At 36.4% G+C, this 24,274-nt stretch overlaps 1 protein-coding gene across 1 annotated transcript; it reads left to right on the top strand.

Moving 5' to 3' along the window:
- Nucleotides 1-284: 284 nt before the first annotated feature.
- Nucleotides 285-24,274, top strand: CHORDC1 (cysteine and histidine rich domain containing 1). Its single transcript, XM_033207038.1, has 11 exons — nt 285-758; nt 5,390-5,439; nt 8,418-8,474; nt 9,783-9,940; nt 12,619-12,722; nt 13,335-13,393; nt 17,542-17,612; nt 18,618-18,723; nt 21,284-21,403; nt 21,831-21,893; nt 22,157-24,274. Exons 1-11 carry the CDS (start codon nt 695-697, stop codon nt 22,301-22,303), a joined length of 999 nt encoding a protein of 332 aa, XP_033062929.1. The 5' UTR covers nt 285-694; the 3' UTR covers nt 22,304-24,274.

The raw sequence follows: 24,274 nt of genomic DNA, 5'->3' as shown, positions 1-24,274 counted from the left end.
TTTCCTTTGCTACTCTAATTTTTACTTTTTTTGTATTCTGCAAGTAATGTGACCGCAACTGTTACTAAAATTGCTCCTGAGATGAGGACACCGAAACACAGACACACGGAGAAGTTCGTCCGCTATTCCTCTCCTCATTTACTAAGCTCACACGTCTATCCTGAGGATTTGGAAACACTGTACGATTGTGCACTTAATGTGCACTGTTAAGGGGTAAACAGATACCCACCGGGCTGTCTAAAGCGCAGCCTCAAGGCAAGAAGAAGGGTTCTGGATCGCAGGGGATGTGAGGGCGGGGCGGCCACTTTGCTGCGGGAGATACCCACAGCCAGTGAGCAGTGAGGAAGTCCGAAGAGAGCTATCAGTCTCTTGGACACCTTCATTTTCTGCCCGGTACATTTATCCTCGGCTATTGTCTGAGCTCCACTTCCGATCCCCAGTTGCTACCAGCAGTAGTCCAACCTATTGCGGCTGGGGCTAGTGCCGGCCTCCCGCAGCTACCTCCGCCTCTCCCCGTTTCCTCTGCGCCTGCGCGACCGGAAAATTCGCGAAGGTTCCTGAAACGCAACAGATCGTCTCCGGAAGCCGGTAGCCGCCTCAGTTGTCAGACCGGTGCTAGCCACCCGGGAGTGGCTAACGCATCCTCTCGCCGTTCCCGGTGCTTGGCCCTTGCCTGTGACAGTGGGAAAAGAAAATGGCCTTGCTGTGCTACAACCGGGGCTGCGGTCAGCGCTTCGATCCCGAGACCAACTCCGACGGTAAGAGGAACGCGCCGCGAGCCCTCCCGCCCCTCTCCACCTCGTCAGTGGGGGAGGCCCTTTGGGCCCGAGGGTGTCCGCGGATCTCCTGCAGCCGTCCTCGCGCGGCCCCAGGTCCATGCCTCTCCTGGGCCTCCCTTGGCCGCCCGCACAGCCCGCCGGCCGCCCCTCTGGTGCGCCGCGTTCCCTTGGCGAGCGCCCGGCCTCGGCGCTTGACTGCCCTCTGCCTCTGCGGAGAGAGACGCACCTCTGGATCCACGTGTTTCCCCCGTCGTCCCCTCACTCCTTTTAAGTCGCCTGGAATTTAGAACACCTTTCTCCTCGGGGAAGCAAAAGTTAACGAGGTGCTGGTGAGCTTGCTTTGTAGCTCCCCAAGGAGTGTTGGCTGTGATTGCCTGCGCGAGAGGGAGGGGTGGCTGGGATGAGCAGCGGGTTGCCCTAGCATATAAGCTCTTCCTTGTAGAAGTTTGTGTTCAGTCGATCCACTGTTACAAACCTCTTACAAGTGTTCTTGGTAAGGCACAATACTCTGTATTTTTACGCTATTTTGATAGGTTCATCCTGGTGGTTCGTTAGTTATCTTTTTCTTACTAGCGGCATTTGTTGCTTGTTCTTGTTGTGGCCTCCACGTTTTACTACCATGCTGACTCCACTGTAAAATGAGCGAATGTCATCTACAGCACCTAGATGTCGATTTAAGGATACAAAGCGAAAATGACTATTAGATGAAGGACGGGAAGTGATCAGTGAATTGAAGTTTTGATTGATAAAGAAGATGATTCCTTGCGTATTGTGAGAAGTGACAACACGTTTTCAGATTGAATTAGCATTTAGTTTGTGTTTTCTGCATGCCAGACATTATCGCTTTATCATCTTATTTAATCTTCATAACAACCCTGGGACGCATGCAGTGTTACTTAGACCCTTTTGATAGAGAAGCTCAGTTCAATGAGGTAGTATTAATAACATCCTTCATTATTGTGGAGATGAAAACTGATGCCTTTTGAACTCTTCACCTCTGAGATGTTTGAAATACTTGTTTTTGGAACACAAGTAAATTGATGGCGCTATTTAAAATAACACCATTGATACAGGGTTTTAAGGAAAAGGAAAATCCAACCTATGCAATACTTAGGTTACCGCCACTGACATTTTTATGATGCAAATATGATGCTACTCAAGAGGAAAATTGTGAGATTTCAGTGGATGACAAAATCGAGAAATGATTTTAAAGCCCTTTGGTGTTGGCAGCCTGTGTAAAAAATTAATTGCACTTAGGTCTGCAGATATTCTGCTTTAATATGGAATACAGGAGAAAGACTGACGCTTTGCTTATGGAAGAGTAAAGTTCAGGGGAGACAGTCATTTGTTGGAAGTCTGTATCCATGTATGAATTGTTGCAGTGCCTAGGAAACAAAGCGACCAGGAAAACCGTCTCAAAAATTGGGTGGTCAGCAGTATCAGTTACAGCAGAGAAATTTCAATAAGATCGCTAAAAGTATATTTACTTTTGCGAAATGACGGTTTTTAAAGAGACTTAGAATAAATTTTTCAAGTAAATTGAGTGAATGGAAAGGAGAAGAAAATGGAGATACGGAGTAGGAGACAAAAACTACAAGGTTGGTTAGGAGGTTTTTTAGGAAGAGGTTTGCCTTTGTACAGTTGACGGAAGTAAGTTAAAAGAGGTAAATACACAAGCAAGTTACATTTTGCGTAAGCCAGATGCTCGATCCGTTATCTTTAAATATTTCTTAATCTACAATAAATCCTTTTTTTTTTTTTTTTTTTTGGTGCTGTGGCATAATTACCATGCTTGTTGACTTAGTCTCATGATTTATTTTTTCTCCTGGGGACAGAAATTAGACTCCCTTTTAAGCTGATGGAACGTTTAAATTTTTAACGCAAGTTAAAGGGTGTTTAAGGGAGACACAGTTGGTAACTTACATAGGTTAAACACTTATTCTATAATAAACACAGCTTCACAAACAGTATTTTATTTAATCGACGTATACAAGGAAAACTGAGGGAACTACTAGCGAGCAGCTCAGTGAGGAATTTAGCCAGGGTCAGACCCAGTGTTAGAAGCCCTGGACACTTAACCACTACTACTGTGTTGTAGCTTCTCACCCATAAAATATTAATTTTACCAAAACTCTTAAAACTGATAAAGAAAGGATGGACATTAAAGAAACGATGAAGAATGTCCATTTACTTGTTACTTCTTGTTTTTGAAGGCAGTGGCTTTCAAATTGTGTTCATACTAGTTGTATGGTTCAGATCTGACTCATTCCTGCTGCCATGCTGCCAAAATTGACTATCATTGTGACATTTTATGCCTCTGACTCTGTTATACATTGTGTGTTTTATGTTTAAGTTTAGTGTTTGAAAATACTGAATCTGTTTTCTACTTCCATTCCCCTCTCAACTTCATGTCCTTTTGCGTATCCTTTTTTATTTCCAGCCTCCTTTTTCGGCCCTTAATTCCACAACTACCCTTAATTAATGACATCTTTCTGATCCACGTGTTTACTTACTATATTGGGAAGAGACCTCTAACAGTTTCTACATTAGCTGGTATCTGTGCAGCACATGGTTACTAAGAAAGCAATACTGGCTAATAACGGAGCGGGGAGATTTCTGTGAGCACCATTAATGAATTACTTTGAGGTAGCACCAGGAATCAGGTGGTAGAGCAAGGGTGCCCAATGTTTTGGCTTCCCTGGGCGACACTGGAAAAAGAAGAATTATCTGGGCCACACTGGAAGAAGAGTAACTGGGCCACACATGAATATACACTAACACTAATGATAGCTGATGAGCTTAAAAGAAAACAAAAAAGAAAAATTCATAATGTTTTAAGAAAGTTTATGAATTTATGTTGGGCTACATTCAGAGTCGTCTGGGGTGGCATGTTGGACAAGGTTGTTGTAGAGCATTGAAAGCTAAATAGAATTGAAAGGGTGAAAGAATAGTCTTATAAGCAGATTGCGGAGGGATGAAGCTGACTGTTACCTGATTTTTAAAAATATGGTACTCCATCTTGCAAATTGCTGAGACCAACTCGGTCGTGGATACCCTAACCTGGTGGCGCTAGAGGAATTAAAGACACACAGAAATACAGTGTGTGGAGTGGGAAATCAGGGGTCTCTTAGCCTTCAGAGCTGAGAGCCTCGAACAGAGATTTACCCATGTATTTATTGACAGCAAGCCAATCATAAGATTTACTAAAAGTATTCCTTACCGAAAATAAAGGGATGGGCTCTGGCTAGGTGTCTGCAGCATGAACGTGTCCTTAAGGCACAGATCGCTCATGCTGTTGTTTGTGGTTTAAGCAGTTTTCCGCCCTGGGTGGGCCAGGGGTTCCTTGCCCCCATTCAGGTAAACCCACGACTTTCTAGCATGGGCGTCAAGGCTGTCAGGAGCATGTCACAGTGCTGCAGAGATTTTGTTTATGGCCAGTTTTGGGGCCAGTTTATAGCCAGATTTGGGAGCCTGTTCCCAACACAAATTGTAATAAACCCCTTTACATAAGAGAAGTAAAGATTGATGGTGTAGTGGGGAGGGAAGTACAGAATAACACCCAGTGAGAATCTTGAAAATAGCCTGTAGAAGTTCAGAGTTTGTTTGTTTTTAAGATGGAGTCTTGCTCTGTTGCCTAGGCTGGAGTGCAGTGGCCTGATCTTGACTCCCTGCAAACTCTGCTTCCCAAGTTCAAGCAATTCTCCGGCCTCAGCCTTCTGACTACAGGCATGCACTACCACGCCCGACTAATTTTTGTATTTTTTAGTAGATGAGGGGTTTCACCATGTTGGCTAGGCTGGTCTCAAACTCCTGACCTCAGGTGATCTGCCCACCTCAGCCTCCCAAAATGCTGTAAATACAGGCGTGAGCCACCGGGCCGGCCTAGACGACTTTTTTTTTTTTTTAATTAAAAAGTAAACTTTAATGTCAAAAATTCACACTTGGGGAAGGCAGAAAGTTCACACACACGGCTGTCACTTCACACTTGGAAGGTTGCACAGCGGCCAGGCAGAGACGCTCCTCACTTCCCAGACGGTGCAGGGAGGGGGAGAGGGGGTGCGGATAGAGGCACCCTAGTCATCTTTTTAGTGAGGTTTGTAGCTAGGAATTGACTGCTGTCTAGGAAAGTTAAATTAGCAATTAGATACTGCAAAAAAATCTTTACGGTATTTAAAATCTTGAGCCTGTTATTACAAAATGCCTTTTAGGAAATCTCTTGTGAAACTTTTATGGATTAATGCACGTAAGAATACTTCAAGTTTGATAGTATATTTGTAAAAGCAGATTTGAAAAATGCTGGTCAAAATTTGGGGGTTTGAAGTTTTGGTACTAAACAAATTTTACTACCAAGATTAGGGGAATGTAAAATATAATTGTTACACGTAAACAATTCTGTATTTTTATCCTTAGTCATCATACTCTTGAATTAGAATTATTACTATTTTAATATAGTACACTTTGTGCTGCGCATCAAACTCAGTCATTTGTACCTTTTTAAGGTACCTGCATTTGGAAAAAGGATTAAAGGTTAACACCTTAAGGAGATGATCATGTATACATTTTTCTTCATTGTAAAAAGAGTGGTACTTTTTTCCTTCTGTTTTCTGCAGATGCTTGCACATACCACCCAGGTGTTCCAGTCTTTCATGATGCATTAAAGGTAGGAAGTATATTTTCATTTTCTTCATATCTGTGTAGTAAATTGAGAGATGTAATACTAAATCTTTGTTTTCTCATCTTTTTTTTGTCAGCTAGTGACTTCTTAATGACCTTTGGAGGGGGGGTGCTTTAAGTGTATACTCCACTAAAGGCAAAGAAAAGAGAGTAGATGGTGATCTTAAGGTCTTTTCCAGTTACAAAATTGTATTTTAATTCTCTCTCTCGTGTGTGTGTGTTTTTTTTTTTTTTTTTGAGATGGAGTCTCACTGTGTCGCCCAGGTTGGAGTGCAGTGACGCGATCTCAGCTCGCTGCAGCCTCCGCCTCCTGGGTTCAAGCGATTCCACCTCAGCCTCCTGAGGAGCTGGGATTACAGGCACCTGCCACCATGCGCAGCTAATTGTTGTATTTTTAGTAGAGACAGGGTTTCATCATGTTGACCAGGCTGGTCTCGAACTCCTGACCTCAGATGATCCACCTGCCTCAGCCTCCCGAAGTGCTGGGATTACGGTGCCTGGTCTTTATTTTCATTTTCTGCACCCCTTTCTTCACTTTCCTAATTTTGGGGGGAAATAGAGTGGTAATATTGAATCTCAGTCTGTCACTACTGGCTAACAACAGCTCTGAATTTTAGAAAAGATTGTTATAAACACTTAGTGCCAGTCTCGGCACAGAAATGCCAGTCTCGGAACAGACATGTAAATTTAGAGTGTTTTTACTTCAAAGAAATGTTACCTGTTTTCCAGCTATACTTCTTTGATGTTCTGGAGAATTAGTAGAATGTTGTTTGACTAGATTTTTGCTGGTTGTCTTTTTAAAATTCATGATAATATGATACATTTAAAGAGTTTCCTTTGTGTATCTCAAAAGATAATGCTGTGGTAGGGCTGCCATGGTTTTAGGTTCTGCAACTTTGGTTCTCAGGAACATAAGCAGTCTTAATATGTTTAAATATTGTTGGGGCCCTTTAAATGTCTAATTATACCTTCCAGAGAGTAGTTAGACTGTTTTGGCATTTCACTGTTACACCACCAAATCTAACAAAAGATGTATTAGTCTGGTTAGTCCTGAGTGAGGAAAACAGAAGACATTCAGTAGGGCAAGTTGAGACCTTACTCCTCTATACATTTTTTTTAGTTTTTACAAATCTTTGTGGTGGTGGAAACTGTGGTGCTGTGGAAATGTTTATTTTTCCTTTTGGGGAATTTTATCTTTCCTAGACTGACATTTATTCTGCTGTTTTTGTTTTACTGTGTCTTTTTCTTTTTTTCCCTATTCTGTTTTCCTCTTAGCTCTTAAAGGTAACCTTTGGCTGTTTTCTCTCATTCAGTTCATTCATTCGTTTTCTCAGATGTCACCTCTACACTGGTGGCTCTTACAACACATTTCTATTTATGTGTCTCATTGGCAACGTCAGACCAGTTTCTAGTGTGTACCGTTTATTCCAAAAGTAGTCTACCTCTCAACTTTACTACTCCCAGTAATGATACTACTGACTTTCTGATCATTTGGTCCATTGCCTGTTTTTTCTCTTACCTCATTGTTAATCACTCCAAGTCTTAATGATTTCACTTGGAAGTATTTTTGCTTCTCTCTCTTCTGCAGTTGTAGTGTTTATTATGGTCTCTATTTTATAACCATTTCTTAAAGTCCTAGACTTTCCAAGGTTATTGGATTTCACAGTCCAGAAGATTTCAGACACAATGTATATACATCAATAAAGGGATACTAGTTGATTGACCAAGTAAGAAGTTAAACATTGCATTGACAAAAGAAAGACTATTTTAGTATCGGAAGGAGCATATTCGGAGAAAAGGACAATCTTGCTGAAAAAAGACAACTAGCAACCTTATATTCATGTAACTTAAATTTATCTTTCCTTTTCTCATTGTACTGAAGACTAGCATAGAATCCAGATTGGCATTTGGAAACAGCTGGCCTATGTCATATTTTACATGTATGTATCACAGTATCTGACATAATTCAGTACATGATTAAGACAGTAGAACTTTTTTCTTGTAGAATAACTTTTCTGTTGACTATATTATTGATGCTATTTAAACCCTATATTTAAGGTTGTAGTGATTGATCTACATCTCAGAGTAAAAGATAATTAAATTTCAAAATAAAGGAAAGTTGAATTATAGTATATTTGAAATTACCTTTAAAGAAAAGGGCTACAGGTGCATATTATGAGAAAAATCACTACCAAATTTTTATGCAGTCTTTTGAAAATCAGCGAGGTCCAGGTGGATGTGTGCAAAGTTGCCTCTTAATCTGAATTTAGTCCCAAATCTTCATCTGAAGTTCCAAGTTTTGAGATTTTGCATTTTTGTTTCCCTGTTCTCTATAAACATTGGAATTAAGAGATAATTATTAAAACCATTTTTTGGTAAACTACTTGATAGTTTGTTCAAAAGTTACAAATAGTAATAGTTTCTGTGTCTTTATGCTTCTCACTGAAAAGATCACCTTCAAAGACTTATTAATGCTTTGGCTGCTATGTTAGTTAATCTTTGTTGTTCTGAAAATAGAATGCTTATTGTGAAACTGTAATAGATTTTGGTTTAAAAACTAAATTATAGTTATTATCATTAACTTAATAGATTTTAAAAGTTAAATACCTATACTTATTTTGAATATTGTTTATGTGATAGTTTTAGGAATTATAACGTGTTTTTCTTCTAATAAGCAGACCCGATTGTTGAAAAGAAAAGCCATTTTTGTTTTATAAAGGTGCTTCCCTTGATGATAGGGCACAGCACAAATCACTTTAACATTGGTTAATTGGTTTTTTAAAAATCAAAGATTAATATTCATTTTACTTGATTAGGTGAATTATATGCAACACTGAAATTTTGCACTCTATGTATACGCAAGTTACTGCAGGATTCAAGTAGATAAGTGCAAGTAGAGTGTTTTAGTGGGTCGTGGTTCCCATGCAAATAGAGTTTTTAATTTATTTCTCTTGTTTTCCATAGGGTTGGTCTTGCTGTAAGAGAAGAACAACTGATTTTTCTGATTTCTTAAGCATTGTAGTAAGTATTAATTTTTTTTTCTAGATTATCTTCCTGAAAATACATGTTACAGAAAGCTTCAGATTTGAGGAGTCTGATTTCTGATACAGATTGATTGGTGTCTTCATCAACTTCCAGATAACACCTTTTAAAAAGCAGCTCGTCTCCCTTCCACAGCTTGTAAAATAAAGAATCTGTTTTGGAAGTTAACGTTTTAAGATACTAGTTACCTGCTTATCATTTTAGATTTGTTCATTCTGTTGTGTTGAAAGAACATCAAGAAGGATAAAGTGGTGAGCAACAATTTAAAGCCTTTTCAGTTAGGAACGATAAAGTTTTATCTAAGATGCTGTTGAAATATTTTATATACCACTTTTATATAAAACCATTTTATTTACCACTAAGAAAACGAAAGCTACTAACAAACTGATAATGCTATTGATTGTATCATTTCAGAGGTGTTAAAGAGTATATATAATTCAGGAGAATGTAGTAGAAAAGTGACTAACATTTGTTGAAGGTTATCACCTGCCAAATGTGCCAGGCATTATATTATTTAACCCTTTCAGAAAATATCTTACCCAAGATTACCTCCATTTTACAAATGAGGAAATGGAGGTTTAAAAAGATTGTCTTGCTTAAGGTCATGTAACTAATAAGTATGTTGAGAACTAGGTCTCAAATTGAGGCCTTTTTGAGTAACAGATTTTTATGTGTAACTATTTTTTACAGTTCTTTGTGAGATTCTCCAGAACTCTTCTGTAAACAAGAGGTTTATGCTGTATTTTTAATCGAATAAGTAGATGTTTATGAAGTGTAATTCAAAAACTTTTTTAAAAAGCATTCAGAGGCCGGGCGCGGTGGCTCAAGCCTGTAATCCCAGCACTTTGGGAGGCCGAGACGGGCGGATCACGAGGTCAGGAGATCGAGACCATCCTGGCTAACATGGTGAAACCCCGTCTCTACTAAAAATACAAAAAACTAGCCGGGCGAGGTGGCGGGCGCCTGTAGTCCCAGCTACTCGGGAGGCTGAGGCAGGAGAATGGCGTGAACCCGGGAGGCGGAGCTTGCAGTGAGCCGAGATTGCGCCACTGCACTCCAGTCTGGGCGACAGAGCGAGACTCTGCCTCAAAAAAAAAAAAAAAAAAAAAAAAAGCATTCAGAGATTCAGCAAATATAGCACATTTGGAGTTCTGTTTTTAATTTCTTAAATTCAATGTAATGAAGCTGGAGAAAACATGAAATAGAATCAATAAAGAATTGAAAATATAGTGTTTCTATCATGAAATGTAAAATATGTAGCTCTTAATGAATATTTTTCATTAACAGGGCTGTACAAAAGGTAGACATAATAGTGAGAAGCCACCTGAGCCAGTCAAACCTGAAGTCAAGACTACTGAGAAGAAGGAGCTATCTGAATTAAAACCTAAATTTCAGGAACACATCATTCAAGCCCCTAAGCCAGTAGAAGCAATAAAAAGACCAAGGTACACTTTATACAGTTACATATTTTTGTCACACTTGAATAGTAGCACTTGTGCATGGTATTTTCCTTTATGATTTAGCATGATACCATTTGTAGCTACTATGTAGGCCACCAAGCTTTGAACCATTTGGTTTCTCCCTTAAATCTGCCTTAAATTTTTATTTCTCTTCAACTTGAGAGCATGTACACAATGCAACTATGTAACAGATTTGCATATTGTATTGTCATAATTACAGGGACATGTATCATCAGGGTGGGGAAGTCACACATTTTTCTTGTGCACAGTGATGTGGCATGGTAAAATTATTTGAAGCAGTTTTCTATGTCATGGAATCTGTTTGAAGTAGAAAATAATGCAGAGGCCTAATCATCCATCTTTACTTTCAGATCCCTGAAAACTACTGTTAATCTCATTACTACTGGTCAATTTTTAATGCATTTGATTTAGGTGACATATTTGTGAAAGTCTTAAAAAAGCTTTTGCTCATTGTGCAATAGAATTGTACAGATTCTTCATACTCACCTTCTGATAACCAGACTCTGGATTCCCACACATGTATATTGAGTACCTTTGTTGAACCAGGTCTTCTTCATGCTACACTTGAGTACTAAATTGTTTTAGAAGAAAACTACAGAACTTAAAAAAAAGTGAATTTTTTTTTTGGCTGCAAGTAGGCATCTATTGTAATTTTTATTCATGCTATGAACTCATGATTTTCCCTTTATTCTGCATTGATCCTACTTAAATTTATAGAGTATTGAATAATATAGAACCAAGATAAGAACCCTAAGAAACTTTAGATACCTATTTGTTCATTACATTCTGAGTACAGATTATTGCTAAGGAAACTACTCAGAATGATTTTATTCTCTCTCCATCTTCATAGTTAGAAGAGACCTTTGAATGCTTTGTTGGCCAATTTAGCAGTTAGAAAAATAATTGGGAAAAGACAAAACTTCTGTCATGGCTTGTTGTTAATCTCTTTAGTAATATAATAGAGTCTGTACTATAATAGTATGAGTTAATTTTTTCTCTAAAGGTTGAGCCATTATTTTACTAAAGGGCAGTAAGAGGCCAGGCACTGTGGCTCAAGCTCATAATCCAGCACTTTGAGAAGCCTAGGAGGGAGGATCCTTTGAGCCCAGGAGTTTGAGACCAATCTGAACGAGATCCTCTCTCTCCAAGAAAAAAAAAATTAGCTGGGTTTGGTGGTATGCTCATGTAGTTGCAGCTACTCAGGCTGAGGCAGGAGGATCTTGAGATTGACTCTTTAAAAGAGGAAAAGAAAAAAGGCAGGGAGATGAGAAAAATTAAATATTTTATCCTAAATTCATTTCGTGGTATTATACAAATTATGAGGATGTAGGTTTTTACTTTTTTTTTTTTTTTTTTAAGAGGAACAGTCCCTCTCTTACCCAGGCTGTAATGCAGTGGCATTATAGCTCACTGCAGCCTTGAACTCCTGGGCTGAAGCCATCCTCCTGGCTAACCCTCCCTGGAACTATAGGTGTATGCTACTATTACTGTATTCACACTGTTACGAACAAAGTGATTTATAAAGAAATCACTCGAGACTGAGTGATTTATAAAGAAAAAGAGGTTTAATGGACTCACAGTTCCATATGGCTGGGAAGGCCTCACAATCATGGCGGAAGGCAGACGGAGTAATAAAGGAATGTTTTGCATGGTGGCAGGCAAGAAAAAACCATCAGATCTTCTGAGACGTATTCGCTATCATGAGAACAGCGTGGGAAAAATGCATCCCCATGATTCAGTTACCTCCCACCAGCTCCCTCACACACCTTGTGGGGATTATGGGAGCTAGAATTCAAGATGAGATTTGGGTGGGGACACAGGGAAACCATATCAGTGACTGACTAATGTGTTTTATTTTTTGTGGAGACAGGGTTCTTTGTTGCCCAGGCTTCAAGCAGTCCTCTTGTCTCAACCTCCCAAAGTGTTGGAATTATGGGCATAAGCGACCATGCCTTGCCTATGTGCTTTTAAAATGCCTCTTTCGTCAGATTTTTCATTGTGGATATAGAACGAATAGCCTGCAATTTTTGTTTTTGTTGCTCTGTTTATTAATATTATTAATCCTTATTTATTGAATGGACTTAAATAAATTGTGTATACAACACTTAGCCATTATGAAGTGTTAGATGTTGTTTTTTAACCCTACTGAAATTGCCTTGCAATACGATTATATCTGAATTTACAGATCCATATGCCAGTGTCCACATAAATTATCCCCACTGGTAAAAGTATGGATTCACTTAGAACTTACTTATATTTCATGTTCATTATGTGCTCAGCATTTAGCTTGGACATGGGATATAAAACTACATTATGGTCCCTTCCTCAGCATTACTCATCTTGAAAAAGTTGAATTCCTAGTCTATTCCCTTCTCGTTAGTGCAACTGATTAATAATTAAATATGCTGACAATAGCATGATTATTTGAGACTTGCTATTCTAATATAAGGAGCTTTTCTGTTAAGACAGAATGTAGTACATTGTAACAATTATTTATAAAATACCTTCTTTTAACTTTTTAATGGGAATCATTTGATTCCCAAAGCATTTGGTTTCTCAAAAAGCTTTTAAGGTTATTAATTGGAGTACAAAGAAATATTTTGGTATATAAATAATGGTAATAAGGTTTCAAAATTCTCCAGCCCAGATGAACCAATGACAAATTTGGAATTAAAAATATCTGCCTCCCTAAAACAAGCACTTGATAAACTTAAACTGTCATCAGGGAATGAAGAAGATAAAAAAGGTAAGATTTTATTTTGTTTTATTGTAATTATTTTATGGTGCAGTTAAGCAGTTATCCAAAAGAGAGAACAGTAGTTTACTGCATATAAATAGGGAAAAGTAGCAAATTGTAGTTAAGAAACTTTTTTTCTTCTAAATGTCAGATATGAAAAACTACAAATACTCTAGAACCTAATAGTTTAATTCCATGTCTTTATTCAAAATGAGAACCTATATTAAATTTTTTTTCTTTTATGGTTCATTATTTTTTTAAGAATCAGCTAAATTTCTTTGATATTTTAAAATGTTTTCTTGTACATTATACAAAATATATTCACTATTCTCTGACTTTATACCTGGTACTATGGGAGGAAAACACCCTTTCATGATTTATTTTACAAAGTTAAGATATTGGATATAACATTTTGTTATGGAAAAAGTTGTTTCCTGCATTGTCGAAGACACCAGGTACTCAGAAGAAGAAGAAATGTGTCATATATCATTTTGGGGATATAAGCAAAACCTAGTCACAGTCATTTTTTAAAAACTGTTTTCTGGAAAAACCTTTTTAAGAATGATGCCACAGTGAAGTTCTATTTTAACTTTTTAACTTGATTTTTTTTCTTTATTTCAGAAGAAGACAATGATGAAATTAAGATTGGGACCTCATGTAAGAATGGAGGGTGTTCAAAGGTATATATTACAAAATTCGTGATGTGTTATGAAGTAAAATTTTAATTTTGAGAAAAGTGCAGTTCACTGACTCAATTCATACATTTGCATGCATGTTATATATTGGACATTATGCTGGAGACTAGGGCTACAATCATGGGTAAGAGAGTCTGAGTAGCATCATGTCCAGTAGAATAATGAAAATAAGTAATTCCAATTTACTTAACATTTACTGAGCACTTATTATGTGCCAGACATTTTATGGGCTGGAGACATAGTATCAAATAAAGCAAACATTTCTGTTCTTATGTAGCTGATATTCTAGAATGGGGAGAAGAGCAACAAATAGGTAGGTAGATATTACAAAATCAGGATGATAAGAAAATAAAACATACTAACGAGTGCTTAGCCTTTCTTGAGATAGTAACACTAAATCGGAAATCTTCATATTGTACTGGATGGATTATGTCAACCTGGGTGAAGTGTTTTGGATGCAGTAGCATGAGCAGAGGCTTTAGAACTTGGCTATTCAAGGAATAACAAGGTCTGTGGAGCTTGGGCAAGGATAGCAGGTGAGAGAGAGACAAAATTATGGTGGTTCTTTTGAGCCAGGATGAGGTATTTGGGCTTTATTCTAATTATTATGAGAAGCTATTATTTACTTTACGGAAGGATTTTAAAAAGATTCTGTGGTGAGTGGTAAATATGTGGTGATGGAGCAGGAGTGGAATTGGAAGAAGAGAAACCAGCTAGGATGCTCTTATGGAAGACCAGATAATGTGATTGGAGAGTAGTTTGTTGAGAAGTGATTAAATGTGGGATGCAGTCGAACATACCAGTAAGACCTTTTCCTGCCTCTTGCTACTTGATATAAAACGTGCATATCTTCCAGCATTTCTTCTCCCTTTCGGTTTTTCTCCATTGCTTTTACGACTTTATATTATTTTGCATACTTATTTTGCTTCTGATCTATACCATCTAACCCCCCGCTGAGTAAAAGTTGTGAGGATAGGGATTTTTGTTGTTCTTGTATCTTCAATGCTTAGAACAGTGCATGTAGAATGAATGATAGAATTTAAAAGTACAGATGGTTCCCAACTTACCATGGTGTAACTTAAGATTTTTTTGACTTAACAATGGTCTTATCAGGCTGTAACCACATTGTAAGCAAAGGAGCATCTGCCTGTATTAGCAGGATTTGCTAATGGTTTCGATGTGAAGGGAATTCAAGCATCTGGGTGGTTGGTGACACCATTGACCAACAAGGTGAAAATGGGGTGGGGGCAGGTTTGTACTTTTTCTTCATGTTAAATTTTAGATCATTTAAGGAAAGGAGATATAATTGTATTTACATGTGTATGAGGTAGAAATAGTAGATAAAAGGGAATTAATAATTACTGGAGTGGGGAAGGCAGTGCAAATGGTAGGGTAATAGAGGAAGATCAAGGAGAAGGTATCAGATGCGTTTTGAAAAGTGAATGACAGGAAGGGTATTTCAAGCATAAGTGATAGCAGAAGTATAGAGAAAATGATGTAATGGTACAAATTTGCTGCTGTGGAGTTGAGATTAATAGAGATAAGTAGACCTGGCCAGATCCTAAAAGGGTTTAGTGGTGCAGGGAAGTTAGATCGTACGTTAGATTGTGGAGGCCATTGAAATTGAAGAAATTTTTAGTCTTTTTCATTGAAACATAGCATTGAAGTTTGTTAAAGGATACATCAATATAAATTTATGGCTGAAGGGATTTTCACAAAGTTAAACACACCAGCAGTGCAGAGCACTCCTTATGTATTTTCTCATTCATTATCTCCCTCAAATGTTTTTCTGTCAATCAACATAAGTTTTTTTCTGTTTCAGAGTTTAATGTAAAAATAACCATAGAATATGTACTCTTGTTTGTCTTCTTCTGCATAATAATGCTTGTTTTATTTATCTTTGTTGCATGTAGTTATGGTTTTGTCTTATTTCTTTAAAGTATGTCATTATTTGAATGTGCCACAAATAATTTCTACTTTATTTGTCCTTTAGTTTAAAAATATTTTTTAATAATGCTATTATGAACATTCTTTTTGAGATGGAGTTTCGCTCTTGTCACCCACCCTGGAGTGCAATGGTAGGATCTCGGCTCACTGCAACCTCCACCTCCCAGGTTCAAGCAGTTCTTCTGCTTCAGCCTCCTGAGTAGCTGGGTTTACAGCTGCCCCCCACCACGCCTGACTAATTTTTGTATTTTTACTAGAGACAGGGTTTCACCATGTTGGCCAGGCTGGTCTCGAACTCCTGAACCTCAGGTGATCCACCCGCCTTGGCCTCCCAAAGTGCTGGGATTACAGGCGTGAAGCCACTGCACCTGGCATATTATGAACATTCTTGTTCATGACTTTTGTGACACATATACACATTTCCATTTCTAGTATTTTGGATTTTTTTTTAATTTTGGCATATGTGCATTATACTTATCAATTAGTTCAGCATCCCTAATCTGAAATGCTCCACTGAGTATTTTCTTTAACTGTCATGTTGGCTCTTAAAAAGTTAACAAATTTTGGATTAGGTATGCCCATCTGTATATCTCTAGCATTAACAGATACTTCCACATAGTTTTCCAAAGTGGTTGTATTTCTACCAGCAGTATGTGAGGCTGATTCAACTTGTCCTGCAGTTTGTTAACATTTTGTTATACCTTTTTTTTTTTGTATTGTAACCATTCTAGTGTGTGTAGTGTTTTCATCGTGGTTTTGATTTGTACTTCCTTCATGATGACTGCTTTTATGTATGTTTATTAGCCATTTGTATATCCTCTTGTGAAGTGTGCAGAATCTTTTACCTGTCTCTCTCATGTCTCTTTCCTACCAATTTGTAGGAATTCTTTATATATTTTATCTGTGACTCTTGTCAGAAATTCTGTACTTTTTCACTGTCTTAATGATGACTTTGATAAACACAGGCTTTTTAATTTTAACAAAATCCAATTTGTCCATCATTTTCTTTATGACTAGTGCTTTCTATGTTCTATTTAAGAACCGTTGCTTCAGGGCTGTGAGTGTTTTCTCATATGGAGGCACATTTAAATATGTAAATGACCTAGAACTGATTAATGTATAAGATGTGACGTGGATGTAAAGAACTTTAAACAAGAGGGTGATAGTAATTTGATAATTAGATAGTAGAAAATAGAAATCAAAGACTGAGAAATAGTAGAAACTTGTTAGTATAGTCTGCTTAAAATCTACTAGCTTATGAGGAAGATCAACAAATTGATATATTCAAGTAAAATTGATGAGATTTCATTATAGACTACCTATGGCTGGAGGGAGAGGAGATGCTGAAAAGGAAGTAATGGATTTTGCTTTGACAAACTGAGTCTGTATGGTGCCATCAAATAATATGGGGAAAAGAATAGAATGTGGGGGCAATAACATTAAGTTTAGTAGATGCTAACATACCGAGTTTTGTGTTCTTATGAAATATCTTGAGATATACACATCTAGTACTGTACTTTGGATTTATAAAAGATGAACACAGAATTTTATTTTTCTGTTTGTAGGTAGTGCTATAAATACAAAAATAGAAAATATACTACTGGCTACATCCATGTTTTATTAACATAATTTTTTGTGAATTCATCTGTAGAGCCTCCATCTACAGCAGCAATGGGGCCCGGATCTTCCAGACAAACCCTGGATATATATATAGGTCTGCAGCTCATTTTACCCTTTATAGGGATAAGAAATCACCATCACTCTAGAACTTCCAGAATTGCTTATTAGATTTCTCATATTATTTGATAATACCTACATGGAGTTTACTGTACACATAAGTCATGCCATAACTGTATTTCTATTGAGAGTATTAATCCCTTGATTTCAACATTGTTTTCTAATTAGTACTAAGTAAGTACTTGAATATGATTGGATGGGATCTCATACTCAAAAGGCTGAAAGTATCTTAATATGACTTTCTCACAGGGACCTAAAACTTAACCAAGTCCAAAAGGGAATCATTTTTCATTTTTTAACAGAATGGCATGGGATGGATTTATGGATTTTCTAGGTAATTGTCATTTAAGTATTTTGCAAAGTTCATAGAGGTCAACAGTACTGCAATATGTATGATATGTAACTGTGAGATGCACATCTAATTTTTTTTCTCTTTGTTTCATTTTTAGACATATCGGGGTCTAGAGAGTCTAGAAGAAGTCTGTGTATATCATTCTGGAGTACCTATTTTCCATGAGGGGTAACTTATGCATGACTTATTAAAATACTTTACGGTAGAATTTAAAAAGTTAAACCTTTCTGTCTTTAAACATTGTTTGCCATGCGGGGTTATTAGGCACTTTACTTACATTGTCATTAACATCTTCACAATAGCCTACACAAACACAGGGGTTTGTATGTTGTATGTTTATACATGAGAAAACAGAGACAAGGTTACAGTTCTTAAGTGGTCATTGTGATATAAACCACCTGTTTCTCTTTATATCCTGTATTTAAAAGTGATGCTGTCTATTTGGGGTAAATGTTTTGTTTGAAGGACTGTCCTACACACTGCAGGGCATTTAGAAATTTGGGCCCTGGGGCACTAAGACACCATTATCCCAAGAAGACGCATACTTTTCCACATCCTGCAGTTGAGAGCCTCTCTTCTGTATTATGCTCTAGTTTACAGAAATGCAGCACTATGTAAACATCTTACGCTCTGTTTCCACATTCTTCAGGACTTGAAACCTGAAGTTTTGCCGTGATTTTTGACTTCCTGTTTTTGATTTATCTCAAGTAAACAATAAGTAGGTTTCACCTACTTTGGGATTTGTTGTATAATCATTCATTTTTAATTTGTTTATATTGGTTTATTGAAATAGATTATAAATCTTTGGTCATACAAGTTTTTGGTAGCTTCACAAGGAAAATAGAGTGTCAGCCGTCAGTGAAAAGCTGATTTGGAATAGGTGATAATTTTAATTGACTTTATTCAGGAAGACTAAATGTTTCAGGTATCGCTTCTGTAAGTGTCAACTCAGGAACGCCAAGATTACTATAATAAATGGCAACCTGGTTTTAAAATACAGTCTTCCTGATATACTGTCCATTCATTTTTAGTTGTTTAGTAATTTAGACACTTGTAAAATACTAGAGTTGTATACTTACTGACTTCTTAAAAATCAGATTTATCCCTAAAATACTTCTGGATTTAATTGGTTGTGAGATTTTATTTCTGAAGTTTTTCTGTGATAATTTAAAGGATGAAATACTGGAGCTGTTGTAGAAGAAAAACTTCTGATTTTAATACATTCTTAGCCCAAGAGGGCTGTACAAAAGGGAAACACATGTGGACTAAAAAAGATGCTGTAAGTAACGTAACTCTTCCAAAAATAGCACACTGTGTTTATATTCATCTGAGTCATTTTTTAAAGATTTGAAATTATTCTGTCTTTAGATATTTTTTTAAAAGTTTTCTTTTTTCACCATAGACCTTTAATATGACTACAAAATAAAATGAATATGAGTCAAGCTGCCAGTGCACTGCCTTTTGAGCAAAATAGCCATCATCTGTTTTGATGCAAGCTTGTGGGGTTTTGTGAAATAGTTAAGCCTGACAAAATTGAAGCATTTTTGTCTTTTTTAATTAATAAAATTAGCTCCATGGCCTCTTCCTGCTTTTTGTTTTTTAAAAATTACTTTTCTGTGAATTTGGTGATGTTAAAGCATTTAGACCTGATTATTCTTTTGGCCACTTAAAACTTCAGTCATTTATAGATGCACAAATCCTCCGTCTAGTGGCCAGACAGGAGGATTACAGTCTTGTTTCAGTGGAATTCTTCTGAATGCCTCTGTTTGCTAATGGGATATTTATCAAAAAGGGGGGTGGGGAGCATCATTTCCTACTTCCTTGGACAGCTTTTTAAAAAGACTTCGGCGCTATGCAGATAATTTCCCAAAACCCCATTAAATTTTAAGAGGATGAGCAACTTTCTGCTCAATAAGTTTTTGTCTTTTAGCTATTAATGTATTTTATAATGTATTAAATTTTCAAATTAATTTAGAGATTTCAATATTTGAGTATTCTGTAGTTGCTGCCCCTCCCTGCCCTTTTATTTTCTTGAGTCAGAGTCTCACTCTGTTCCTCAGGCTGGAGTGCAGTGCAGGCTCACTGCAACCTCCGCCTCCCAGGTTCAAGCAGTTCTCCTGCCTCAGCCTCCCTAGTAGCTGGGACTGCAGGCACGCACCACCATGCCAGGCTAATTTTTGTATTTTTTATAGAGACGGATTTTCACCATCTTGCCTAGGCTGGTCTTGGACTCCTGACCTCGTGATCCACCCACCTCGGCCTCCTAAAGTGCTGAGATTATAGGCATGAGCCACTGCACCCGGCCCTAGTTGCTGCTTTTTAATGACACATGGTTGGATATTATGAAAATACCCTGAAGTTATAAAAATTCATCTACCACAAAACTATCAGAAATGTTTTTAAATAAAAAGTGAGGGAATCTGTATTACTCCAAAATTTTGAAAATTTAAGTTTGAGAAAGTAAAATACTGTTTTCTCTTAAGTTTGGAAGTATAATCCTAGATAAAATGATGTAATTTTTCTTGTTTTTTAATGTATGCAAGTTTTAAGTAAGTTAGTAGCTAAGGGCAAAAATGTAAGTGATATATATAATTTAAATTTAGTTAATGTAATTTTATCAAAACGAAAATAGTACCGTTTACAAGAGTAGTGTGTCAGAGTTTCCTGAATTATGTAACTAAATTGTTCTCGTTTATGTAACAAATCACCATTTACCTCTATAAAAAAAATACTGGTAGGGTGGTATACTACTGGTATGTAAGGATTATTTTCATAATCAGAAAAATCCAGAAATCATTTGTTCTTTATTAACATGGGAAGAAAGTAATAACTGGTCAGATTTTTTTTTCCTAGGTTCTGATTTGTAGAAAATAAATAAGGTTTCTCATGCATGAGGTTAAGGTGTTACCTGATTTATCCCAGTAAACAAATGTCTTTCATTTCAGTCTTTGAAGAGTGTTTTGATGACAGTACTTGGTAGGTTACATGAAGGGGTGGCCTGCCCCTCCACACCTGTGGGTGCTTCTCGTTAGGTGGAACGAGAGACTTGAGAAAATAAATAATACACAGAGACAAAGTATAGAGAAAGAAGAGCGGGGCTCAGGGGACCGGTGCTGTGCTTACAGAGGACCCACACCGGCACCGGTCTCTGAGTTCCCTCAGTATTTATTGCCAAAAGATAAGGGAGTAAATCAGCAGTAAGACATACAGATACATGGAGATGTTCCATTTACCAGGGACGGGCAGGAGACAGATGTTTTTCTTTTACTGAGATTTAAGAGAATGGTACCGACCTTCAACCACAAGCAGGCTTTAAGCATTTGCCTAACAAAGCACATTCCTTACAGCCCAAAATCTTTTTAACTTTAATTAGCACAGCGATGTCTCCAGCAAGGACAAGATTGGGGGTAGAGTCACAGATTAACAGCATCTCAAATACAGAGGCAAATGGAGTCTCTTAGATTTACTTCTTTCTGTATAAACACAGTAACAAGCTGACCTCTCTTTTCCCCACAGTTACAGAATGTTAAAATTGGATTAAATTAAGTAGGAGTTCTTAAGTTGTCTTTTTAAATGTGCATCAATATTAATGGCCCTAAAAGAGAAAAACAAAGGGAAGGAGTAAGTGTGTTCTCAAATTCTAAAATTTATGAAGAATCTTTGTATCATGATCTATTTTGTTGTTTAAGCCTCTTGGGAAATTTAGAATTTTTTTGTACTTAAAGATAAGTGCTTAGTTGTGTGGGGTAGTTTTTTTCTCAGTTAGATGGGTCAGATTCCTCTTTTTAAGAAATTATGTGGCACTTATTTGACTTACAAAGTTTCTCTTATATTTACAGGGGAAAAAAGTTGTTCCATGTAGACATGACTGGCATCAGACTGGAGGTGAAGTTACCATTTCAGTATATGCTAAAAATTCACTTCCAGAACTTAGTCGAGTAGAAGCAAATAGCACATTGGTAAGGACATCTAAAAATTTTGAGTAAAAATTCTTTTCTATACGTCATTCTTTATGTTACTATATTTTAAAGTATTGTTTATATCTCAGCTGATTTGTGGGCAAGATTTTATAATGACTCCCATTAAAAAAAAATAAATCTATGAAACTATTTTAAATGAAGATTTCTGCATAATAGAGTTACTGCTGAACCATTCTGGAGATACTGTAGTAGATTTATCAAGTAATACAGTACTTAGTTATCCGTGTGAAACTTGAAGCCAATTACTCTTTTTTGTCAGCAGCTTTTCTCATATGAAACAATACAGTATTGGCAGTTTCTTAAAATAGCTTAATTCATTTTTGTCAGTCTTATTTTTATAATCAGTGTTTGATACCATAAATCTTCAGTTTGAATTTGATCAATTAACTGTGTATATCTTTTTCAGTTAAATGTGCACATTGTATTTGAAGGAGAGAAGGAATTTGATCAAAATGTGAAATTATGGGGTGTAAGTATTATAAATTTATAATAATTTTTTTTCTGATAACTTAAGAGATCATTTGTAGAATAAAAGACAGTGCTGTAGTAAACATTGATGCAAAGTATAGATCCATAACTTAACAGTGTATCCTACAAAAAGTTTAAGTCTAGATATAAAAGAAGCCTTTGGAAGCTTGGATTTGAGATTACTGGCATAAGCAAGTCTGATGTTTTCCTCTGAGACTAATAAAACCATCGAAGTTTCCTGTAATTCTCTTTGATATGTTACAGGTGATTGATGTAAAGCGAAGTTATGTAACTATGACTGCAACAAAGATTGAAATCACTATGAGAAAAGCTGAACCAATGCAGTGGGCAAGCCTTGAACTGCCTGCAGCTAAAAAGCAGGAAAAACAAAAAGACGACACAACAGATTGAGTGGGAGATGGGAGGAAGGCTATTACATATTTCAGAATTCTTAATACTGTGTGAAGTGGTGGCTTGCTGCTGTCATCTTTTGTTTTGTTGTTGTGTTACTGAATGTGGCATTTCAGGGTTAACATTAAGTTCTTAAAAGCCAAAGTCAGTTCGTCTTTTTGTGCCTCTCATCTTTCTTTTGTGTTATGTAAGATTGATTGATTATTCATTTCTCCTTACTGGTAGGAACCATAATTGTGTCCTATACTTGAAGAGGCTGGAAAATAGCCCCTAACCATAATTGCAGTATTTCTTTGTATTTCTCTGTTAAGCAAAGAAATATTAAGGAACATTTTTTTTATGTCTTCGTATTATTCCATAATTAGTAAAGCAAGATGAAATATCAAATTTCAATCAGTTTTTTCATGGATTTGTGTTCTTACAGTACTTGAAAATATTTAAGGAAGACATGAAGCTCTGCAGTTTTTTTCTATGTGGGATGATTACTTTTTTAAGGAGGATTAATTCTGAGGTAGTATAGTAAATAAAGGGGGATATGTGAATTGTTTAACAAATTTAGAATTTGTTTACAACTACTTGAATTTTTAAATTATGTCAAAACTTACATTACTTGCCAAGCAGTATGATGTAAGAGTATAGGAAATATAAATAAGAATACAGAGATACCAATTTGGTTACAATTCACCATTTTATAAGACTAAGCAATAATCTTAAAAACCTCTTTCCTGAATATTTAAATGTGTTTGTATGGTGTTATGACTGATTGTTACTGATTTAGAGACTAAGCCCTCTTAAAACCTTTAGTTAAATATAAAAAGAAATTATATATACCTTGCCTCCCTAATGGAAAACTATATAAAATTGTAGACTTAAAAGGTTTGTGGAAATACATTAGGATATCAGAAAACTAAATATATGGAGTTGCTTTATGACTATTACATGTTAAATAAAATAGCTTAATTCTTTTGGATTTTTTTTTAAGTCATGAAGAGCTTCACAATTCTAGTGATACAGTGTTGATTATATATTGTACTTTATTTATATTAAATATAGGTAACACAATTAGATCGTTTGGATACGTTTGAGGCAGTGCAGAGCTCAAGAAGAAAAATTAGGAAATATTCTGAAGGCCAGAACTCTGGAAGAACTTAGAAAGTTTGGGAATAAATTAAACTTATGTAAATTTAAAATTATAGGGGGTTTATTTCCCAAACCCCTTGAATCTTTTCTTTTCCTTGGTATTTATGGAATTCTTACAAAGAAAAATTTGTAGAAGTACTATATTCGTTAATAAAGCATATATGTCGTTCTACTACCAATAGCAAATAACTTAGATGTAGTTAATATAATTGTTAAAAGGTTTAGCTCTGTTACAAATAAAAACAAAAAGATCTGGCAACCAGACTTTCATGACATTACACTACCATGACAAGAAATCTGGGCAGTAAAAGTTGGACCCACATGGAGTACATAAGCATCTAATACCTTGAGATGTATTTAAAATTTTTCAAGTTATCTTCCATGATTTAGGAACCATTTAGAGACATAAAGTCTTTATGGGTTAAGGGAAAGGTTGATACTTAGTTTGATTAAAGGCAATGATTAATATGCCTTTTTGTTAATACTTCTTTCTGAGGCTGTTTTCCCCTAAACAGTATCTTAATCTTTACATGTAATTGAAATATTATTTAAAGCAGTGAGTTACTGTAACCTCAGATTAGTTGCATTGATCAAAACATTGATTTATACACACACACACACACGGCTTTTATATTTAGTCTGGTTGCATTAGTGACCATGGTAGTTCATTTCTTTCTTCTTAAGGAGCCTTTGAATTTGTTGTCCAGATAAAAATCTGAATGATATTTATCTTAGACTTAAAGGGACACAGTTGTATCATTAGGTAGCATATGTTTTACTCTCAGTTTGTCAAAAAAGTTAATAAAAAACGCTTATTGATTTGTTTCTCTA

This window comes from Trachypithecus francoisi, unplaced genomic scaffold (genome assembly GCF_009764315.1).
Source record: "Trachypithecus francoisi isolate TF-2019V2 unplaced genomic scaffold, Tfra_2.0 Lachesis_group8, whole genome shotgun sequence".
NCBI lineage: Eukaryota > Metazoa > Chordata > Mammalia > Primates > Cercopithecidae > Trachypithecus > Trachypithecus francoisi.
This window is presented reverse-complemented; position numbering and strand designations above follow the sequence as displayed.